General features: G+C 40.0%; 1 protein-coding gene across 3 annotated transcripts in view; it reads right to left on the bottom strand.

The window, feature by feature from the left end:
* unc5a (unc-5 netrin receptor A) overlaps window positions 1–24,060 on the bottom strand; it is a 361,826-nt gene that overhangs the window by 183,803 nt on the left and 153,963 nt on the right. For all 3 annotated transcript variants that reach the window (XM_088343440.1, XM_088343441.1, XM_088343442.1), the window contains exon 2: window positions 23,247–23,462. In XM_088343440.1, coding sequence (XP_088199566.1) covers window positions 23,247–23,462 — 216 coding nt within the window. The remainder of the gene's footprint in view (window positions 1–23,246; window positions 23,463–24,060) is intronic.

Below are 24,060 nucleotides of genomic sequence, written 5' to 3'. Positions count from 1 at the left end.
AGTAATGTTGGTTTGTGCAGCCCTGTAAGATATTTTGGGATTAAGGGCTATACAGATAAATGTGACTTAATGTGACTCCTATGGTATATGGTATGAGGTGGTATATGATACACCTTATATTTTATTAAATGAATCCAAAGCAAACTCCCAATCTTATCTGACCGGAGCAAGGTTTGTACTTGGATAGAAGACAACCTGGGAATGACAAGTGCTGTATCTGGGCCTGATCAGGAGTCTTCTCCTTCTACTGGTTACCATGAAAAGCAGTACAATAGGTTTCCTGTGGAGAAGCAAACCTCAAACAAAAAAAAAACGGCCTGGAGAGGGTTGGGCACCCCCAGGCTGTACTTGCCCAAGACAGACCACAGGAAGTGGTGCCCTGGCGACCCGGGCGATCAAGGGATCTATGACATGACCGTGAATTGTGTGTTGAATGAATAATGAAATCAACCGTTGAATAAAGTAATTATGAATTAATAAAGTGTAGAGACTTTCATATACTGTTTTAAGATTTAATGTCAGTTGCACTCAAAAAAATAATAATAAACCGACTTGGTTCCGTATTTTCGTAACTGAGGTGATTGCATTTGGCTACCACGTGTCTTTAAAACTCCCTGTCATATGCTTAGAGGCTTATTTTAATACATTTAGCCTCCAAACCGCACAAATTGCTTCTAAACTAGACTAAGATGCAAATTGGCTCAAATTTGTGGCATATTGTCAAGTGAACTAATTACCAGAGATGGCTAGTAACGGAGTAGATTTACTCGGTTACATTTACTTGAGAAAGTTTTGGGAAATTTTGTACTTCTAGAAGTATTTTTAAATCCTTATACTTTTACTTGAGTAAATTTGAGAAGAAAAATCGCTACTTGTGCTTACTTTATTTATACTATTTTAATTGTATTCTTTATTAAAGCACTTGAATTTACTTTGATTATGTTAATCTACTTTTAAATGATATGTATTTTCGTGTTTATTGGATGGACTTTGATCTTTTGATGGTTTGATTTGTTGTTTAAAAAAATAATGAATACGATGCTACAGTTACTCAGTACTTGAGTAATTTTTTTCACCAAGTACTTTTCTTACTTTTACTCAAGTAAGTATTTGGATGACTACTTTTACTTCTTCTTGAGTACAGTAAATTCCGGACTATGTCTACATGACAAAGTCTCTTTACCATGCTGAAGGAAGACGACTTTGATAACGTCGATTTTAAGGAGGAAGATGAGGGGGGGGGGATTTTTAATTGTTATTGTTCTATTTTCTTTATTAATTATCCATTATCTGTTATCGGTCAGTTCATACTACGCTACAAAGCCAAGGAGCCAGGGCATTTGCTCTCAGCCAAGAGGCCGAGCTAAGGTCCTAGCCTCAAAGCCTTGCTGCGATCATTGCAAATGCCTCGTTCCCGGAGGTACTGCGATGCGTGGAGTGGACAGAGCAAGCTCTGATTCCATCTCCGGATTGCAAAAATCAATCGTCACATGCCAGTGACAATGGACGGCTTACCGTGCTTATTACAAATATGATATGTTTTTTTAACAGAGCTGTTTACTGTGGTGAGAGCGTTTTTCTAGTAGCGTTTTGCTACCCTTCACAAGCACGGTTTGGGATGAACGTTATAATATTATTATTAAAGCTTTGAAAACTCTCTCGGTGTACCGTCTTTCTTTGTAAATATTTGTAACCATGTATAATATGTATTTGCAACTGTATATTTTTGTAATGTATTTATTTTAGAAACCTATTCTGATGTTTTGTACGAGCATATGAGAAAGAAGGGGCGGGGCAAACGCGGGCTGACGGCAAGTGGTGTAAAGGTTATACGTGTTTGTGGACGCGGCCGACAATAGTGGATATATATTTTTCCCACCCTTACCTTTGGAAATATACACTTTTTTCCTTGGATTACTTTCAACGGGCACCCGGACTCTGCAGGTCTGCAATAAATCTTAAGTAGTGGTATCGTTTCACGTTCAAGATTCACGTTTCACGTTCGTGCCGGCTATGTTTTTTGGACTTTAGCGGGGATGGGTTAAGTTCGTGTTTGAATTGCGTTTATTCAATGTGGGCGCATGCGGCTAATATACAGTACAGGTGCGGCTTGTGTATGTACAAAATCAGTTTTCCTCCCGGAATGTGGTGGGTGTGGCTTATAATCAGGTGCGCTCTATAGTCCGGAATTTACGGTAATATTATTCTGAAGTAACACTATTTTTACTTGAGTAAAATGTTTTGGCTACACTACCCACCACTGCCCATTACTGGTAACTTATGTAACTTAATTGTGCCTGTACAGCTTCCTCTGAAGGGATGAAGCTGTGAAGCTTTTGTACAAGTATGGGGATGTTTTGTCGCCAAATTAACATGATATCAAACTCGTGAAAATAAGTAAAAAAAATATATAGCAGTCGTGTGTTGTACTACACAGCATCTTGGACGTTGTGCAGGAGAGGCAACCTTCCAGAGGGTTACGTGTAGCGTTACCTAGCTGAGATGACAAAACACAGATGGATTTTAATTTTGTGGGAAACAAAGTCTTCTGGTGTTGGCTAAGTACACTGTGAGGGTTTTGTAAATCATTTGAAACTAAACAACACTGACACTATAAGAATTTATGGCTTGGAAAAAACCCTTTTGTCAGCATACAAGGTGGAAAAAGTGCACTCTTAATGATCAAATTGCTCTTAAACGGGTGAATTTTCGACCATAAAATGGTTTCTCTGCGCATTGTTTTTTCATTCTTTTCTGTGTTCCTTTGTTATATTCAATTATGTTTGCTGTTGAACATGCGCCGCAAGCTTGGAAAATAATTTACTTTTGGGGACAATAAAGTCTAAAGTCTATAACACAGTTCACTTCTCACATCTTGCTGCTTCGCAACTTTGCATTGGGCACTGTGTTCTGCATTTTGATTGTCTTAGCAGTCTCTGAGAAAATAGTTTTTCGTATAAATAAATACATAAAAAGTGGTGCAGAAGTTGGGGAACGGTTCTGTTCTTTTTTCCAATGTATTTTATCGTAATAATAAAAATCATTCCTTCAGATTTCACCTATTATGGCCTTTTTTTAAGGAAAGTAACCCAAGCAAAAACTAGGAATTGCTATAACGGGACTGGTTAGAATTTTGCACTATTAATAGATCTCTTAAAAGCAGAAGTCAATCTAAAGAATTATATTTTTATTATAGTTCTATATTGAACAGGCCTCCACTAGTCTAAACACAACATTTTGTGCTTATAGAAGATAAGTAAGGAATCAATATCTACTTGTTTTTCTAACTTAATTCCGGATAGGCCATTTTAAAATAAAATAACGACATCAAAGTTGCGAGGGCTCAGTTAAAAAACAATTATGGGCTTACCTGTTTTCTGATTGGTCATTGGATGAAGACTGAATTATGTCATTATCACCACGAGACCACACCTCAAATAGCCGCCCACAAAGACAGTTCCTGACATGTAGATATTGCTTCTTAACTGATATTCTACAACAATAAAATGCTGTGTTTGGACTTATTACTCTCCTGACTCATACCAAAATGGTCGATGATAAGTTTAAACTTTAATGGACACAACAGAGAGAATCGATTTTGAACTTGCAAGGAAGACAGAGAGAGAAGCCTTAAGATAAGAAATTCCAACCTATTTTGAACCCCTTCCATGAGCCCTTTATATGTAATGCTGACGCTGCCCACTTACGAACGAGATACGTTCCGGACGATCGTTTGTAAGTTGAATTTGTTCGTAAGTTGCTTCAGTGCTATATTTTGTATGGAATGTATGTTTAGAGTTTTATAAGTATGTTTAATGCTTGTATTAGTAACCTGTATTGTTTTGTGCTAAAAAAAATACACATTTAATAAATAATATGCTCGATAAAGTTAAATAAAGTTAAGTTTAACTTACTTTTGGAAGATGAGTTTCAAGAGTTAGGCAACTTCCTCCTCCACGGTAGAAAGTGGCTAAAAAAGCGATCCAGCCATTTTCTCAACCGCATTAAGCTTCCTTATTACACTTTCTTTTCAAATTAAACGCCTCGCCTCTTCTTTACACCAACCATATTAAGATACTAAACAATAAAAGTGTCAAAGTCCTTAGCGCGCTGGAGATACAGTATAGAATGTTTACATACGAATTAGGAAGATGAAGCCAGATTTCTTTTCAGGGGTGGATATTGGGTGAGCTTTCACAGCTTCACAAGCTGGTAGCGGCGAAAAGAAGCACTACAGTACTGTCCTGTACTCGGAAAAAAGTGCACAATACAAAATCTAACTTCTAACAATGTCCGGATATTTTTCGACATGCCGAATTTTTTTTCGTATCTACCATTTTTTGGAACACAAATGTTTGTAAGTAGGGGAGCGTCTGTACATATTCAAGCTTATAAAAGGGTGTGGATAGCAACATTATTGGTCGTTAGCAAAAATCACGTAATAGTCAAAAAACAAACTACAGTGCTCAAAAATGGGCAAAATGACTAACTGGTTGCCTATGAAATCTATGTAGGTGCAGTGTTCATTTTACCTGTGAAAAAAATCTAGGGGTCCCAACAGAGATCTATGGGTCCCCAAAATTTAGTGTTATTGAGGTTGACATTGTAAATCGGCGACAAATATATAATATAAATCTATATATTCATTCAGTTTTAACCATCACAGTTTATTGGTAATACAAATCAGTTATCACTTCAAGGTTTTTCAGTTCACAACAATATTGCACATTATTCAAAATAATATTGCTGAAATATTAGTCTATATATTCGTGCAGTTTTAATCATCACAATTAATTGGTAATACAAAGCAAGTTATCACTTTTCCAATTCATATATTCTTCCTGGTTTGCTGTCCCGCCACAGTTGTAATGCCTTCTCAAGGTCCAATCCATTATCATCCTCCTCATAGCGTAACCAGGAATATAATTGAGTCCATTTTAGCAGAAAAGTCCTTGCTAGGAGTATTCTTTAGTTTGTTTTCTTTCGTCGAATCGTTGGTTTCAACACACGTGTTTTCCTTGCCTTCGCGATCTTCCGAAGAATTTCTCTGCCGTTTTTTCGTGCCGAAATTATTGCCGTTGTTATCACTTTCTGCATTAAGTTTCGACGTATTACTGACACTGAAGAAATTACCAATTTTGAGTTGATTTTCACATAATACTAACTTTTTTCGGAGGCATACTTATTCTTCACCTTCCCTCGACAACCACCACAACAATGACGTAATCTCGAAGCAAAGAGGTCTCGTTTGCCGAGATCGGCGTGCAGACAAAAACTCGAATCCCGAGACCAAAACAACAACGGCGGATGTGCCAGACGAAAAGTTTGGAGTGTGGTAAATCTTTTTAAAAAAAAAAAAATGTAATCGGGTAAAAATGACAATTTTGTGTCAAAAAAGTTGCGTCCCAGGCACGCACGTTGACTTGACACTATGCGTCCCCAGCAAAAATGATGCGTCCAGGACGCAGGGACGCGGGCAAACGAGAACACTGTAGGTGTCAAAAAGTAAAACTAAAAAAACGTATCAAATGCATCCATTACCCGAAGGAAGTTAGAAATGTCCATTAACTGGAGCAGCTGGAACGGACCAACTACGTCAACGGAACGGAAACAATTTCAGGAAACAAAATCGCCTGATGATGTCGGGGGTCTTTTCTGCAACATATTGTCTCACACCTGAGCCTTCAAGTTGAGTCGGGTGCGATCCGGGTATTAATTTAAAACGGCAGACACCGTGGGGAGTCCGCAAAGGGAGACATTTTGCGAATATCGCCTCTGCGGTGGTGCTCCGTCTCTCAAACAGATGCCATTTTGGCGTCGGTATCCCTCGGCTCTGCCGCGTTAGCTCGACAGTGTTAGTTTCGCTCTCACGTTGCTTTCGATTGGCACAACAAACTGAAAGAATTATAATTTGTGGGTTTGTGTTACTTGTTTGACGAGCGTATCAATCAATTTCTCAGTGTTTCCTCACAGGAATTCAAATGGATGGAAGTCATTTTGGCGGAATTGATGGTTGAATAATGAGATCCGGCGAGAGTGAGAACGAAATCTTGTGACTGAGAGACTGAAAAACACCAAATACGGGGATAAGAAGTAGGCATTGACCTGCTATGAATACCCTAGACTTTAGGGATACAGCGACCCCGCCTTAAGACCTTTTTACTTTATGGTGGATGTTTTTTCGGCCTCTTTATGGCAACAACTAATTATTTTCTGTTGCCAAAAACATATACGGTTAAGATGTATGTAAAGTTATGTCTCCAAGATGCCTGTCTGCTATTAATCAACTTCATATTAAACCCTGGGATTTTATTGGTTTGCGTCATGGTATCATTATACTGCATATATGTTACTGACTGAATTGCCTCCCACAATGCCTTTTTTCCCCTTTCAGTTTAGAATCATGTGTGCTCTGTAAAGAGTTAGCGATAGAATACTGTATTTATTTCCTTTGGGACCCAAGACGTGCAGGGGAAGGAAAAATACACGATTATCGAGAAATACAAAGAGGGCACATAAATAGGTGCGCTGGCTAAATTTCAAGGCCATTACCGAAGGAAGGTCCGGACGATTAAAAACAAGAGTGCGATTATAGCAAGTACATCTTATAAGTCCATGACACTCCTCACAAGTGGGAGATTTGAAATCAATTTCATTTTAATACAGCTGTCACTGTCTCCTCACTTCCTCTGCATCCACCCGCTACTCCAACTGATCAGCTCAAGTCATGTCACACCAAAGGTATATTTACATTTATATTTATTTATATCGCCATTTAATCTTATGGATGCATATTAAAAATAATTAGTGCTACAATATTATAAATTGTCAGTTTAATGGTTTCATCAGGAGTAAGAGGAAATCAGAATGGTTAAGCTGTGCATTACAGTAGGTTTCTATTCTATGCTGTGCAGCAATTTCACTTTGCAATCCCTACTTCAAAAAATATGAAATTAGTATCCAGCGAGTGTGTCAAACAGGCGGCCCGCGGTCCAGAAGGGATTGAATCCGGCCCGTGAGACAACACTCAGAGAAGCGCAAGAGAAAAACAAAGTGGAGGTTGAAATATGTCAACTTGATGTGCCTCTGACACTGTACTTGTATTTCTCTCTCTCTCTCTCTCTCTCTCTCTCTCTCTCTCTCTCTCTCTCTCTCTCTCTCTCTCTCTCTCTCTCTCTCTCTCTCTCTCTCTCTCTCTCTCTCTCTCTCTCTCTCTCTCTCTCTCTCTCTCTCTCTCTCTCTCTCTCTCTCTCTCTCTCTCTCTCTCTCTCTCTCTCTCTCACTTTTTTCTTTTTTTTTACTTTTCTTTTCCACCCCTCTTCTTCCACTCAGTCTCTGTCTTTTTTTCTCTTCCTTTGTTGCTCTTTATCTCTTTCTCTCTGTGTCTTTTAGCCTCTTTTGCTCTAACTTCCTTTTTTCCTTTTTTCTCTTTTCTCTTTCTCTCTTCATACCCTTCGCACTTTCTTTTCTCTTTTCTCTCCTTCTGTCTTTCTATTTCTCTTTGCATTCCTTTCTTCCTCTCCCTTTCTTTTCCCTCCCTCTCTCACGACTTTTTAATCTTTTGTTTCTCACGCTCTCTCCCTCTCTCTCTTTTTCTTTCTTTGTCCCGCCCTCTCTCCTCCCTCCCTCTTTCTCTTATTTCCATATCTCTTTTTCTTTCTCTTTAATCTAATAGTCCGGCCCCCAACAGAATGTTTGTTCTATTGTGTGGCCCCCGAGTTAAAATGAGTTTGACACCCCTGCTGTACACTCAGATGGGGAGATGTAGTAGTTTAATGTCAAGCTAACCCTGTTGCTAACACTTTTAACCATACATTAATGCATCTAATTCAGTGGGCATGATTAGACCGATTTACTTTACTTAATAAAGAATATTATAATAAAGAAGTCTGCATTAATGTTGCCGGGAATATGTTATTGTATTCTACATTACACGATTTGAATCAATGACAAATGTACCCCCATCAAAGACGCCCACAAGTACCCAATTCGGTCGCCTATCTGAGGCTGCAATTTATCTTTATCCGAGACACAGTTTACTGCGCCCAGTGTCTCCTGCTATCTTCTGCAACCGGATCAATGGCAACTTTCGTCCCTGAATTTCAAACGTTGGGCCCGAGTCCTCCTTTTTATATAAGGTCTTGCCTTGTAAGCAATTTTCTTATTGGATTTTTTTCATATTGAGCTCATTTTTATTTATGGGGATCGACGCCGGTATACGGCATTTTAATGAATATCGGATTAACTTCAAAGACGTGTGAATCATGTTTTTATTTATCTATTTCAATGATTAGATTCTATGACCCGAGAACTCTTGTTTTTGTATGAAATTTAAACTGAGACAAGTACAAATTGTAGATACTTTAAGCATTTAAGGGACGGAAAATACTGCATAAACTGGAGGAATCGTTAATCTAACTTTTTAAAACATGCTAAAGACCTTTGGAAGTCCCTGAGGCTTCTGTTAGAATTTCAAAACACGATAAAAAATATACTTTGCAAATGATTAAAGTTGTTTAATAAACCTAAGCCAAGGTCAATGATTATTTTTTGTTATTTAAACACGTGTTTGTTTTAAATATATTTTCGGTTTTCTTGACCAATGATTCTTAATATAGTGGGAAAAAACATTGTATTTCAAAAATACACCGCTTATCAGGCTTTATGATTATAAAGGGATTATAAGGCACACTTTTGAATTCTTGGCAATATTTTGTAATATAGGTGTCCCTGAAATAGAGTAAATATTTTCAAATGATCTAAAATAGTGAAACAGAGACGAATGTCTGGAAAATGAAAGAAAAGTCGATAACTTCTGCAAAAGGAGAAATTGTCACGCCGTTCTTGGAATTTGCCAAGGTGATATTGAGTGCTTTTGCATTTTCAATGTTTCGGTTCTATTAGATTGATAATGCTTGACATGTCAACTGACTCAACAAGAAAAATCACCCACATCTTCATTCACAACTCTTTGGAGAATGTGTGGAATTTGTTCAGACCTACAAATACCTGGGTGTGCAGCTGGACAACAAACTGGACTGGACTGCCAACACAGAAGCTCTATGTAGGAAAGGGCAAAGCCGACTTTATTTCCTCAGAAGGCTGGCCTCCTTCAAAATCTGCAAAAAGCTCCTGAAAATATTCTATGAGACAGTTGTGGCAAGCGCCCTCTTCTATGCGACAGCGTGTTGGGGAGGCAGCGTCAAGAAGAAGGATGCCTCTTGTCTCAATAAACTGGCTAGGAAAGCGAGCTCTGTTGTGGGCAAAGAGCTGGACAGCCTAACAGCAGTAGCTGAGAGAGGGGCACTGGAAAAACTGCGGTCAATCATGGACAATCCATCGCATCCACTACACAGCATTATCTCCAGACAGAAGAGCAGTTTCAGCGACAGACTGCTGTCACTGTCTTGTACTACGGACAGACTGAAGAGATATTTTCTTCCTCATGCCATGAGGCTCTTTAACTCTACCCGGCAGAGTAAAAGCCCACATTAAACCACACCACCTACATTGCATATTACAGAATTTTATTGCAATATGTATTCTGTGTAGCACTATTTAGATATTCTATATAACACTCTTGTCACGAGGCGGAATGGAGTGGAAGGAGTGATCGGACCAGAACGGAGGCAGAAGGCAGGAAGGGAGAACTCAATTGCGTGACGATCCATAAGTTTTATTTAACAAAATAAAAGTTGTCCAAAAGTCAGGGACAAGACAAACAAAAACATTCTTACAATCAGAACAGAACGGTACAGAGTTCCTCCGGCACGAACTCAACAGGACAGGGCATAACAGACGGAAAATGTTTTAAAAACTAAAACAGGACAAGGCATAGCAGACCGGGGAATGTGTAATGAGCCAGCGCCCGCCAAACCCACAACCCAGCCTTAAGTAGCAGACCAGCAATCAGCTGATCTGCTTCAGCTTGAGTTCGGGGGCGCGGCAGACTGGTCGCCATGGCGACCGTGACAACTCTACAGTGGGCATTTGCACGTCACACTGGGTATTTGTATATTGTATTCTTTTTGCTTTATTATTGTATTGTTCTCAGCTCAGGGATGCTGCTGGAAATGTGAACTTCCCTCTGGGGATGAATAAAGTATCTATCTATCTATCTATCTATCTATCTTTATCTGGACCTACAAGGCTCAGTATAACAGTGAATAAAACAACTTCCTGTCAGGTGACAGGAACTACCGCATAAACAGCCTTATATATACTTAAAACCCAACATGTGCTCGAATAAACAATACAAGCAAAGGTTTGTCAAGCAAAGCTTGAAGAATCTAACAGCAAAGTCCTTAGATTGACGGTCAAACGCAACTGGTTTTCAACCTGATAACTCCTAACTCCCTTCTAACTCCCTGCTGACCAACTAATAAATCCCTGTCAATTACTGTCAACCCGGAACCCCTTCATTACTACCTTGATTTTCAATTAAAAACCAAGGGAAAAAGACCGAGTTGTTCCTTGCATGACCAAAACTCTTGCAAGTTGGAGTGCAAAATGAGGACTAAATCAAACCAAATCAAACAATTTGTCAACAATATTTGCAATAAAATTTGTATTTTTCTGACTATAAAACACACCAATTTATAAAGCTCACTCTCCAATTTCCCGGTAAATTTTGTTTTTGTTGCACCTTACAATCCAGAACATTTGAGTATTTCTTTACATATTCTTTTAACAATAACATTGATAGCAACCACAGATAGAAAAGTAACAAATTAGCAATTTGCTATTGTTTTTTGAAGAAACAAAACTGCAAAAAAAATATATATATATTGGCTGATAATTTTGCTAATTTTAAGGATTACTCTTCTCACTTGACTATATTTCTGTCATAATTACCGATGAGAATCACCTGATCCCGCTCCTTTGGCGCCAACTGACTTGGACTCTGATTGGCTCCCTATCCCTATTTTAACCCACTCCTATCTGTCCCTTTTTGTCAGTCCGTCTGCAAACCTCAGTTAACACTAGGCAAGCCTTTTTCGACCCTGACTCTCACCTGTTTTTGCTCCCGTCTGCCCCTCGGCTTCGACCCGTTTTTGTCCCCAACCACGTCTCCTCTCCTCTCCTGGCTTACGACGCGTTTCTGACCCCGACCACGTTTTTGCTCTCCTGTCCCAGCTATCGAATTGTTTTTCTGTCCTTGACACCGCCATCGCTCGCTTTGGAAGCTCCACTTCCGTGTTCGGATCACAATCAGAGTACGAGAGCGACTTGCTCCTCGCGCCTCACGCCTCGCGAACACCGGATCGTGGGCGGAGCCCTTTCTCTTTCTTCCAATAAAATTATAAAATGATGATATATTTTATTTTTACATTTTCAAAAAGCAAAACAAATTAAAACAAATTGTGCTATTGCCTGATCATTTCACTCATTTTAAGAATGATTTTCTGGATTCATATTTTTTTTATTTGATGGTGTGTTAGTTAAACCTTTGCCTGGAACAGAACTTCTCAAAAAATCCATCCGTGGAAATTGCCAACCATTGATTCCACTTATTATTCTTCAATACGTGGCACATATTATATTTCCCAATCACGACGTGTTGTCACAGCCAGTTATTGCTGTGACATTCATAAAGTCAATTTTAATTCCCTGGAACATGCTCTAATTTACGTTTAACATGCACCCGCATGAAGATAATGCCCCACGGGGCTTGCAGATTCCTTGCCACCCAATCAGCAGTGGTGGAGCTGACATGTTACAAAGGAACGTGTTCCTGGAACATAATTATTTTCATCAGAAACGAGTAGTGCGACACGTTATAAAGAACATTTCTTAACTCTACTATAGTTAGTATATGGTGCCCTACCATGTCACTCCGCTAGAAAGGCAGAAAATTAAGAATAGTTCCCTCTGGTTGCTAAGCACTCTTGCTTAATTTCAGTTGACACATACAGTGTTCATTTTACCTGTGAAAAGTGATGGGTCCCGGGGACTCGCATGCTCAAAAATCTATGGGGCCCAACAGAGATCTATGGGTCCCCAGAATTTAGTGTGCTCCATTACCTTACAAACTGTCGTATTTTCCCTAACAAAATACCAAAAAAAACCCTTTTTTTTCCCTAACATGTTTATTTATGTAGTTGAACATGTTGTATTGTACGTGTGTTTCCTTATATCATATATATTGTTAATGAACATTTTGTTGTGAGACACCGAGTTGCCCCACATGAATGAGGTTTATTATAAAAAAAAAGTTCAAAAATGAAGTCGCTTGGACGTTCACCGTAGAAGGAAATAATACATGCAAATATAATTAAGTAGAATAATACATTTTCTTATTCAAATTATGACTTCATTTTCTGCATTAAATTAATGTTGGTAATATACTGATTAAAAGGGATCACCACAAACCTGTCTTTTTTCATTTCTCTTTTTATACTTCCTTTTTTTCTTAACTTCTTTATACAACATAATTATTCGTAATATAATGCATCAAAGCAAGTGAGCCGTTTGAGAGTCGGCTCTCTTTAATGAGTTGAGCCGAAAAAGCCGGTTCTCTAAAAAGAACCGACTTTCACTACATAACTCGAACTGGAGATCGGCGTACAGACGAAAATTCCAACCGTGAGACCAAAACAACAATGGCGTATCTGCCTCACGAAAAGTTTGGAGTGCGGTAAATCTTCGTTAAAAAATGATAATGACAATTTTGTGTCAAAAAAGTTGCGTCCCCGGGGACGCACGTTGATTTGACACAATGCGTCTCCATCAAAAATAATGCGTCTAGGACGCAGGGACGTGGGCAAACGAGAACACTGCACATACATCCCTTGATCTGTTATTGGAAATTTCTTAAGGGCGTTTGTACATACTTACAAAATATATCTGAGTCCAAATTGTCCCTAGGTGTGAATGAGCGAGTGAGTTGTCTGTCCCCGTGTGCCCTGCGATTGGTTGGCAACCAGTTCGGGGTGTCCCCTGCCCACTGCCCGGAGATGGCTGGGATGGGCTCCAGCCCCCCCGCGACCCTAATGAGGATAAGGGGTACGGCTGATGAGATGAGACAGTTATGGTCACGCTGTCTCAAATGAATTACTGAATTACTCCCCATGTAAATATTCTACCTACCGTAAGAACTAGCTAACTAAAAAGAAGATGAACAATTATAAAATACTGAAATCAGGGTGTCATCTTAAATGTGCATATTTGGCTGTGTGTCACGAGTAGCGAATGGCAGGCAGTTTGTGGGGATCAGGGCGTGGCTCCTACAGGAACAATGAAATCAATGAGGCAAATTTAAGCATAGAATTTACGGTAAACGTTTGCTGAATGTTGTTGTTGTGTTTTTATTCTACAAAATATTTTTGGTAATACACCATACCTGGAAAAAACCTACCATGGACAGACACCAGAAATGGAAAATAAAATATTTGAATGCTTTGAAGCCCAGGGACAAAATTTATGTGGGGTGTCTTGGCTATGTGTTAATTCTTATTAGATGCCCGAGCCACCTCAGCTAGATCCTCTCAATGCAGAGGAGTAGCAATTAGGACTCCTTGGGTGAAGAATATTTCTTCACTGTGTAAAGGCTAACATTGGCCCTGCTCTGACTGTGGCGCAGCTTACCATATATCAAAGAATATAATATTGATAGTTTTGGGTATTAGACTTTCCAGCCTTTGTGCAACACCACAACTATGATTGATCATCATTGGGCCTCTCATCCATCAAATAAGGAAAAGATTTTCATATCGAACACGGGCCGCCACCTACGGCAGAGTTTCGACTCCCTTTTGACCGCGCCAGCCAATGAAACCAAGAGCCGCGTTGTCATGGAGTTCACATGTTTGCCTTTGAGCTGACTTCATTCCTGCAGTTTTTGCGCAGAGCGTGGGCAGAGCAGGCGACTACTGTAATTCGGGTGGAACTAATCACAAAGTTCCTCCCGGGCTATTTTGGGAAGGCGATTGTCCACTGTTTCCCGCCGTGTAAATTGTCAATAAAGTCGGATTTACATCAGACTTTTCTGGTCTCCACTTGGACATGGCGCGATGTTGATATCTGATGTTGCCAAGCAACGCATCTAAGTTTGGAGTCCGGGGTGCGAGGACAGCCTGGCAAGTCTTTGCAGCACACAGACAATGTATATGTATATATATAAATATATATATATTATATATTTATATATATATATTTTTTTTTTTCACAAGTAAATAACTCTGCTCCCTAATCCTAACCTTTCAACATCTCCTGGAGGCTGTATCTGTAAATAACACGCACAGGGATTTGAGCTTGTCACATCTTCTGGCTTGAAGGGGAATTTGAGAGACCGGTCTGCAAATAGTGTGGGCCAATTCTGCCATATGACAATTTAAATGTATAAATAAATAAATATATATATATATATATATATATATATATATATATATATATATATATCACAGCCATATCCCCATAGTGGGAGTCGGCTGGAGTCATTTCTGACTCTTTTTGGGAGATTGATTCAAAGGAGGGGATTCCCAGCCCCCTTGCTCAACCCAACTGAGGTGTTGGGAGTAATTAGGTGACCAAACGCCCCAATTCCAACCCCTAATGCTGAACGCCAAGCAGGGAGGCAACGGGTACCAATGTTTAAGTCTTAGGTATGACTCGGCCGAGGCTTGAACCACAACCTCCCAGTCTCGGGGCGGGCGCCATACCCCCAAGGCCACCGAGCTGGTTACAATAATAAATACATTTATACCTACAATTATATGTCGTATACATAAATATTTGCATGAATACATCACACCTAAATATTTGACAAAAATACAAGTAATTCATATATCTATGCATGTTGTTATTTATCTTGTCATGTAGCTTGTCTTGAGGGGTATTACCTCATGTGCGGTCCCTTCTCAAGGTTTCTTCATTTTCCTTATGTTGAGGTTTTTGAGGTTTTCCCTGCCCTCATGAAGGTTTTAGATCAGGGGATGGTGTAATAATAGTCTGTGGTTTGCAAAAATCTGTGCAGCCCTTAGAGACTCTTTGTGATTAAGGGGTATACAAATATCGATCCTCCTTATGCGCACTCCCCCAGGTGGTGCTGACATTAAACAGTCGAGTTGTTTACAGGATGAACGTGGACGCTCTGGATCCGTCCTACCTTTGGACAGTCGGGTGTCCTTCGCAATCTCGCAGCGCCGCGTGAGACGTTTAAACATCAAAGACGGCGCAGAGCGCCGCCCGCGGCTTCACGGAGGCCAGACGAGATTTATTCGGAGAGAAAATAAATGCTGACTATAAGCGCTCATAAGCAGATGATGAATCGGTCCTTTGTCATTAATGTCTGGCAGGGCAACGCTGCATCGGTAATGTGATGTTGCCTACACGTGTAGTTTATGGCAACGCTGTGACAACGCAATTCATGATCATCTTATCAAAGTTGAGCAGCCAACTCCGCAAGGTCGCAACTGGGGGGAGGGGGGAACGATGCCTTAATTGAAGATTCAGCCGGGGGACGTCATACCTACATTTGATTTTGAAGAAGAGTCCCGGATAAAGACTGAAAATTGACTCATGAGAAACACTTCACAGTAATCCCTCGCTGTATGCGGTTCACTAATTTGCGGAGTTTTATCATGCATTGTGTTATGCTTTCTGATTAGCTACAAAATTTGCCCCACCCCTTCTGTGCTTGTGTCTGCCTGTGCATCAATGACGTTTTTTGGAATGCAGCCCCCACAGAAAATGAGGGATTAAAGTATTGATATATATGCTTTTATGTCACACTACATTGTGCTGTGGGTAATCGTCGTTCCCTAAACTTAAAGACTCATCTTTGTTTGCAAGGAGAGGTATTTCCAAGCTAAAAGCTAGCATATTTGGCTACCCTGAAAACGGGAACCATCTTCGCCTGCATCGAAAGCTATGGTTGAATTCTGCAAATAAATTTAGCAATGTTTACTTCCCCTTTAAAAATATGTGGTGTCTTATACGCCAAATATCAATCTACTAATATTATTTTACTATTTCTCTAATTTTTAAAAATGTCTTCTTCTACACAATAAACAAGTGTTTTCTTGCAAGGCAAAAACTAGATTGTCTGCATTTAAAGCTAAGGCTAATTACCAAAGTGAGCTCTGTTTAATACCCCGTTAGTTTTGAGTGGTGTATTTTTCTATACTAAAAACTAGATTTTTCTTTGAAGGGAAAAAAATACATCCATCTTTTTCTGTGTGCAAAACTAGCTTTGATTTCTGTACGAAAAGTTAGCGCATTAAAGTTCTCCGTCCATGATTAGTTTCATAGTCCATACTAAAATCCAGCATATTTATTTAGGCAAAAACTAGATCCCTATTTTTCTGCACGGAAAGCTAGCCTTTATTCATTAGGAGAAAAAATAAGGGAAATTAGATATGTTTCAACTTAAAAAGTAAAAAGAGTACTTATACAGGTGAATAAAGTTCATACACTTTATTTTCGCGTACAAAAAAGCCACATGGTATCAATGTACTGTATTGCATTGTTGCAGTTTTCACCATCAGGAGGACATTAAAGCTTCAATAACATGTACCCTGTGTCACTGTCCTTTTGCGTCATATGGATGATGCTACATAATTAATATATTTTTTAAATTTTCACAAAAAGAGAGTTAAAAATTAAATCCAATTAGAAAAAGGATACTCACTCTTTGGCAGGAGTTTAAAAGATCCAGAAAAGCAGCCAGACACATTGTCTAGCTCATCGGTCGCACAGTTTAGACTAATTAAAGGACTTGAGCACAATGTTTGTGTATTACGAAACAAAGGGGAGAGAACATGTTTGGTGAAGAATAGCGTTTAGGAGGGCCACAGAGGCCCCTCATTCACGGCTTGTCACCTCTTTCATAGTTTGCCCTTAAAAAAGTGCCGAGCGCTCTAATTGATGTTGCTCGTCAATTAGTTGCCGCTGTGACATTTCAACAAATAAACATCTCCCCTCTAATAGATGGCTACCTACAGCGCACGCCCCTCAGAAGAATTAGATGCCGCTAAGGGCCTCATTTATAAAGGTTGAAAAGACACAAAAGGAAGGCTGATAGTTTAGTACCCTGCTTTTTTTGCAAAAACGCTACGGGTTCGTAAAACGTAACTTGGCCGGACGTGTTATACATGCAAATTATGACGTTCAATGCGGCTGTGGCAGAGCTTGGGAACTTACATGTAATCCTGATGAAATAACAATAATACTTTGATGTCTGATGGCCATTATCCCTCTTATTACCATGAGGGTTCAGGTGTCATGCTGAAAATTGCCTCCCCAGAATTAAATGTCCCCCGTAGCGCAAAAATTACTAAAAACGAGAGGATCATGTCTGAAGCTCTGGAGCATCATGAAGGTACAGTCAGTCTTGGTGGACACAACGTCACTAACCTACATTTTGCTGATGATTTTGCCGGATAGGAAGGAGTCGAACAGGAACTCAGAGCATCAAGCCAGTACCAGATACCAGAGAGCTAGAACCTGTTTCCAAATATCTTGAAATATCAGAAGATGGGTCAGAGCCTAAAATCCTGCCAGCATAGCTCAAACCATAGCCACACTAAACCCAACTGGAAAGACAAGAAAAAAAGCATTGAAATCAAAGATCAGAATCATGCAAGCGCTGGTTACTTCCATCTCCCTCTACGCTTGTGAGACATGGAGTCTCACAGCAAAACTGGAAGAGAAAATCCAGGCCATGGAGATGCGATGCTACAGGGAACTTCCAGGCATTAGCTACTTAGTCCATGTGACAAACAAAACATTGTGCAACAACATCAGAGGGCACATTGGACCCTAAAAAGAACTCTTGCCAACTGTGCCCGGACGGACAATTTAGTGGTATGGTCACATCACAGGACTAGCCACAATAATTCACCAGGGCACAGTCCAAGGGCGCCGGAGGAGAGTGAGACCGAAAAAGAACCGGGCCGACAAAATTAAGGGATGGACTACTTTGCCAGGGCCCAAAAACAGGCCAGGAACTGTCAACAGTGGAGAAAGCTGTCCAGAGTTGCATCCTCACTGGTGCCCGACAACCCATGCGGTTAAGGGATCCCTGAACCATGTGATATAAAACTATAATGTTAGGGACTAGAATAAAATAAAGGAAGTAAACTTGTACAAATTAAATTATGGTGTGACCATATCGGATGTGACTTTCAGAAACAAACAAGGAGGATATCTAAAAATCAAATATTTCAATGGGAATATAGTGTTAATATTCTGGTAGTATCTTTACGTTTTAATACATTTATGTCTCATTATTATATACATGTACAGTGTTAATTTTACCTGTGAAAAGTGATGGGTGCCGGGGACTCGCATGCTCAAAAATCTATGGGTCCCAACAGAGATCTATGGGTCCCCAAAATTTTGTGTGCTCCATGCACTTACAAACTGTCGTATTTTCCCTAACAAAATACAAAAAACATCTTTTTTTTTTCAAACATGTTTATTTATGTAGTTTAACATGTTATATTGTACATGTATTTCCTTATATCATATATATTGTTAATTAACATTTTGTTGTGAGACAGAGCTGCTCGACATGGATGATGTTTATTATAAAAAAAGTTAAAAAATAAAGTCGCTTGGACGTTCACTGTAGAAGGAAAAAATACATGCAAATATAATTTAGTAGAATAATACATTTTCTTATTCATTTTCTGCATTCAATTATTGTTGGTAATATACTGATTAAAAGGGATCACCACAAACCTGTCTTTTTTCATTTTCTCCTTTTATATTTCCTTTTTTTCTTAACCTCTTTATACAACATAATCACTTGTAATATAAAGCATCAAAGCAAGTGAGTCGGTTGAGAGACTGCTCTTTAATGAGTTGAGCCAAAAAAGCCGGTTCTCTAAAAAGAGACGGACTACACAACTCGAACTCGAGATTGGCGTGCAGACAAAAACTCGAACTGCGAGACAAAAACAACAATGGCTGACGAAAAGTTTGGAGTGCGGTAAATCTTTGTTAAAAAATGATAATGACAATTTCGTGTCAAAAAAGTTGCGTCCCGGGGACGCATGTTGATTTGACACGATGCGTCCCCAGCAAAAATATTGCGCCTAGGACGCAGGGACGCGGGCAAACGAGAACACTGCATGTACACCATGGGACTGAATTGCTGGCTGGATACACGTTTTACTGAAAAAAAAAAAGGGGACTTCTCATATAGATTCTAATGGATTTAGGAGTTTACCATTACTTCTTATGGGAAAAATAATTTCATAACTCGACCAAATCCGACTACGGATTAAATTCGAAAGCAGAGGCCCCACTGTTTTTCTCTGCACTGTGGTAACGACACGAGTAAGCTCCGAAACTGAAGAGAACTGACATTTCAAACCTCAAAGTCAGTCCCCCACAGAGATGGAATATATAAAAAAAAACATCTCAAATTTGTTTTTATTGAGGGGCGTGTAAAGATTCTGGCACAGGAAGGGGTTGAAGTCAGCATAAATAAATCAAAAAATGACTTATTTAACCGTGTCTGAAAGCAGAAGCAAGGGAGGATTAGTTCTTTCACTGCTTTAAAATATGTTCATTTATTATAAGCAATGTAACTCAGTTACCCATCAGATTATTAAAAAGTTATTTCGAAATTATCTAGTTACAAATTACCGTATGTACTCGCAAAGAAGCCAAGCACGTAAAAAATATTCTAAAACAGGGACATAATAAAAAGAATAGAAGAAAATGTGTACACGAACCTGTGTAATTCTTCAAAATAAAAAAGTTGTAATAGGTATTCCTCATGAAGCATGTGTATGACAGAATGCCGTTAGTATTTTTTTATTTTTTTCCCACTTATTATTTACCCCCCTCATGGAAGAGTGTATGTACTGGTAGGTCATGCACCCAAGGGTTAAGTACTCACAAAAAATAAAACAAGCACAGAAAATGCACTTTCCTTTTAAAATCAAAAATCGCATCGAAATTGCAATACTTGTCAGAAGAACTGGATCAGGACCCAAACGCGCGACGTTACTCACACAAGCCTTTTATTTTACGGGAAATAGGGAGTCATGCACGTTAGGCAGCAGTCTGGCGTGAAATAATAATTTAATTTAATAATTTCCTTTGTATTGTCATTCTTTGTAAGAACGAAATGTCGATACACCTGACCCGTTGTAGCGAGCCGATGCAGCCGCAGCCAACAGAGGGCGCCGCCATTTTTTACCAATGTTATAAGTCTTAGGTATGACTCGGCCGAGGCGCGAACCAGCGACCTCCCAGTCTCAAAGCGGGCGCCCTACCATCTAGGCTACTGAAATGATAGGAAGCCTGAGGCCGGAGAGATCGATACCAATTGCCCGAGTTGATATCGGACAGATTTAGTCGATACCGGACAGGACGTCACAGACAAGATAGATAATGAAACAGGATATTGAAAATAAACAGGACTAACTAGACGGGAACGAAAACTGGAGAGAATAATAAACAGGGCAAAAATAGACGTCCATATAACTGGAAACCGATATTAAACAGAACAAAAATAATCGGGAACAATACCGGACAGGGAATACCAAAAGGGAACAGGACCGAGTTAAAACCCACGTCTTGCGGGGCAGAGGTTCGTTGACGGACTGACAAAGGAAAAATGAGAGCACTGACTTAAATAGACGGAAAGCCACTCTGTCAATGACCCACAGCTGGCGCCACATGGGTGGGGCCAATTGGGCGCCATGGCAACCGTGACAAATATGAGTGATGCAAAATCCTTCAACACTCATAGTACTTCACAGTTTAATGTCCGTGATGCAGTAATGCTCTAGCTAGTAACTACAGTTGAGCTACAGAATTAATATTTCAGTACTCATTACCAAGAACAGTAATTGCATACCAGGAATGCCTTTGTAATGAGTTAGTCCAAACACTGATAATGAGATTAGGAACTGCAAATTTATTTTCTTCCTCGATATATTCCGTGGTTTACTTAGTGCATGCGCTGACTTGTGCCCGGGTAAAAACCTGTCATTATCACGTCGTCAGATGTCAAATCGCGAAACGGGTGGCTGGCATCGCCAGATCGCCGCTGAATCACACGATATCGGTGTCGCGCATGTTTATGTCGCTGATGGCGGAGGCGGGAGACTGCTGTGCGATGAAAAAAAAAAAAAAAAAAAAACTAAACAGGTCTCCAAGGTGATCATGACCATTTCTGAGATTGAAAGCAATGTGCTTATTATGATCGTGGCAAGCTAAATGGGCCGGCGGACAAGCCCCAGGCCTGATGGAGCGCCGTAATCAGGGAGAAAATTGCAAACTTTGCTTCACCTCCCCGCCTTGCCTTGTATTATAATCAGAAAGTTGCACACGCCGCATCTGTTTAAATATAAAGTGAACTTATTTCACAAAGGAAGATATGCTTTTTAGCATTTTTATGACACAGGCTTCGTACGCCATTTTCATGGTCAAATTCGAGCACTTTTTAAGGACGTTCAAAGCCAATTTTACATTCTATCCAGTATCATTAAAAGAAGAAATTCTGTATGAAGAGCCACAAAAATATCTGCGTTTTGCATATATGATTTTAATAAAAAGATGGATGACACTCAACTTCTTGCGCCTCAACCCTGAAAAGACTGAAATGTGAATTATTGGCCCATCTAGATGCTGTGACTTGTTCTCAAAAACTGCTCTGAAAATCGAAAATGTAATATCACCCAGAGTGACTCAGTCAAAAATTTAGGTGTTACATTAGACCCCACATCTGTCTTTCCAAACACACATTAAGAAAAATACTGGAACAGCTTTTGTCCATCTTCGCAACATTGCTAAAATTAGACCTACGCTGTCCCAGTCCAATGCGGAGATTATAATTCATGCATTTGTTACCTCCCGTCTTCATGACTGTAATGTACTACTGTCCGGTCTCCCAAAGTCCAAAATCAAGAGCCTTCAGCTGGTACAAAATGCTGCAGCTAGGCTTTCAACAAAGACAAGAAAGTTTCAGCACATTACCCCGTTTTTAGCTAACCTGCATTGGCTCCCTGTTATCTTAAGATGTCATTTTAAGGTTGTGTTGGTATTATTCAAAATTATGCAAGGACTTGCTCCCTCATATCTTTTAGATTTATTTTCCCCCTATGTTCCGGTCTGGAGCCTTCGCTCTGAAAACGCTGGTCTACTACTGATCCCAAGTGCCAAGAAGAGATCCGCAGGTTCGTTCTCCATTCCGGCCCCGATGCTGTTAAATGCTCTGCCCACTGAGATTCAATCTGCAACCTCAGACGAACTGTTTGAATCTAGGCTTAAAACACACTTCTATTCTATAGCATATGAATGACCTATATCTTATATTGACACTATCTGTGTATCTGTGTATTATTTGCCCTCATGTAGGTTTTAGATCAGGTGATGGTGTCATAATAGTCTGTGGTTTGCAATAATCTGTTGTCTGTGCAGCCCTTTGAGACTCTTTGTGATTAAGGGCTATACAAATAAACATGACTTGACTTGTGAATGACTTATGAATGACCCATATTACACGTTGACAATATCTGCGTATTATTTGTTATTGCAACATCGGTTGCGGCCTGGTCATCCTGGAAGGGAGATTACCTCATGTGCAGTCCCTTCCCAAGGTTTCTTCATTTACCTCATGTTGAGGTTTTGAGTTTTTCCTTGCCCTCATGTAGGTTTTAGATCAGGGGGTGGCGTAATAATAGTCTGTGGTTTGCAATAATCTGTGGTCTGTGCAGCCCTTTGAGACTCCTTGTGATGAAGGGCATCACAAATAAACATTACTTGACTTGACTTAATATTGCATGCACATTTATCAAAACACATGTTTTTTTTTTATATCTTGAGTAAATAGCGAATACAAGTATTTTTTAGACTAATCTCTCCCTATATAGGTGTGTATGATAGTGTATGTTTGCCTATTGTTCAAATCCATGTTCTTTCTTTCCTAAATAATCTTTTTTTGTACCACTAGGAGGCACTGGAAATTAAACACTGTCCATTTAAGTATAGCATGCACCTGTCCTCTTATGTGTGATCTTTGAGGGGCGATGTCTCTTCATAAGACAATGCCATACAAACTGATACCAGATGCTGTTAATCATGAGGGAAGAATAAATGAAATGGCAAAGTCACTAGAGAGCAGTGTCATTTTTAAGCAGACTAGTTCAGAAATATGGCAGCAATTTCGAGTTCTTCACTCAAAATTCAAGTTTTTGAGTTTTTGATCCCTGAAAACCTAACATCAAGCCTTTTCAAGGATTTCAAGCACCCGTACAAACCCTGATGATAACATTTTGCCTTACCTGTGGCCGGATCTATGGTTCGGACGATCAAATGGTCGTCCTGGTGGACCCACTCGCCATTGCACTTGAAGTAGATCTGTGTGGCCGGCGTGGAACGGCAGGTGAGTATCACTGGTTTGTTTTTCACGATGAACTCGTCCTCTGGTTCTACCAGGAAGTGAGGTAACAGATCGGAGAAGGCTGCAGCTTGCGTCGCTGTGGCCGCATGCTCAGAACCTTGGGAGAGACAACAACCAAACATTAGTTTCTGTCAGAACCACAACAGGAGGAGGACCCAGATGCGTAACGTTTCTCACACAAGCTTTATTTTACGGGAATGGGGCAGTAATGCACGTTAACACAAATGTCAGTGATTCGGCAATCGCTGGGCGGAAGAAGTAAGGCAGAAGTCTGGCGTGGAACAACAGGAAGCCAGAGGCCGACGAGATCGATACCAGTTACACGAGCAGAAACCGGACAGATGGGGTCGATACCAGACAGGACGGGACAGACAGGATTGATATCAGATACAAGACACAGACAACTGGAGATTTTAGCAAGGTATCAGACAGGGCGAGACAGACGGGATCGATACTAGTCACTGGAGACTGGAGACCGATATCAAACAGGACGATATAGACAGGAATGATACCAGATACTGGAGATTGTAGCAAGGTATCAGACAGGACGAGACAGACGGAATCTATACCAAACACTGGAGACCGGAGTCAGATATCAAACAGGGTGAGATAGACGGGATCGATACTGGACAGGATACACAAGCAGGATACCAGACAGACGTCACACGTCTTGCGGGTGCAGAAGTTCGTTGACT

Source organism: Urocampus carinirostris, chromosome 9 (assembly GCF_059441175.1).
Source record: "Urocampus carinirostris isolate Australia breed hairy pipefish chromosome 9, RoL_Ucar_1.0, whole genome shotgun sequence".
In the NCBI taxonomy this organism is placed as follows: Eukaryota; Metazoa; Chordata; class Actinopteri; order Syngnathiformes; family Syngnathidae; genus Urocampus; species Urocampus carinirostris.
Note: the sequence above shows the minus strand (reverse complement) of the source record. Positions and strands in the feature narration are given on the sequence as shown.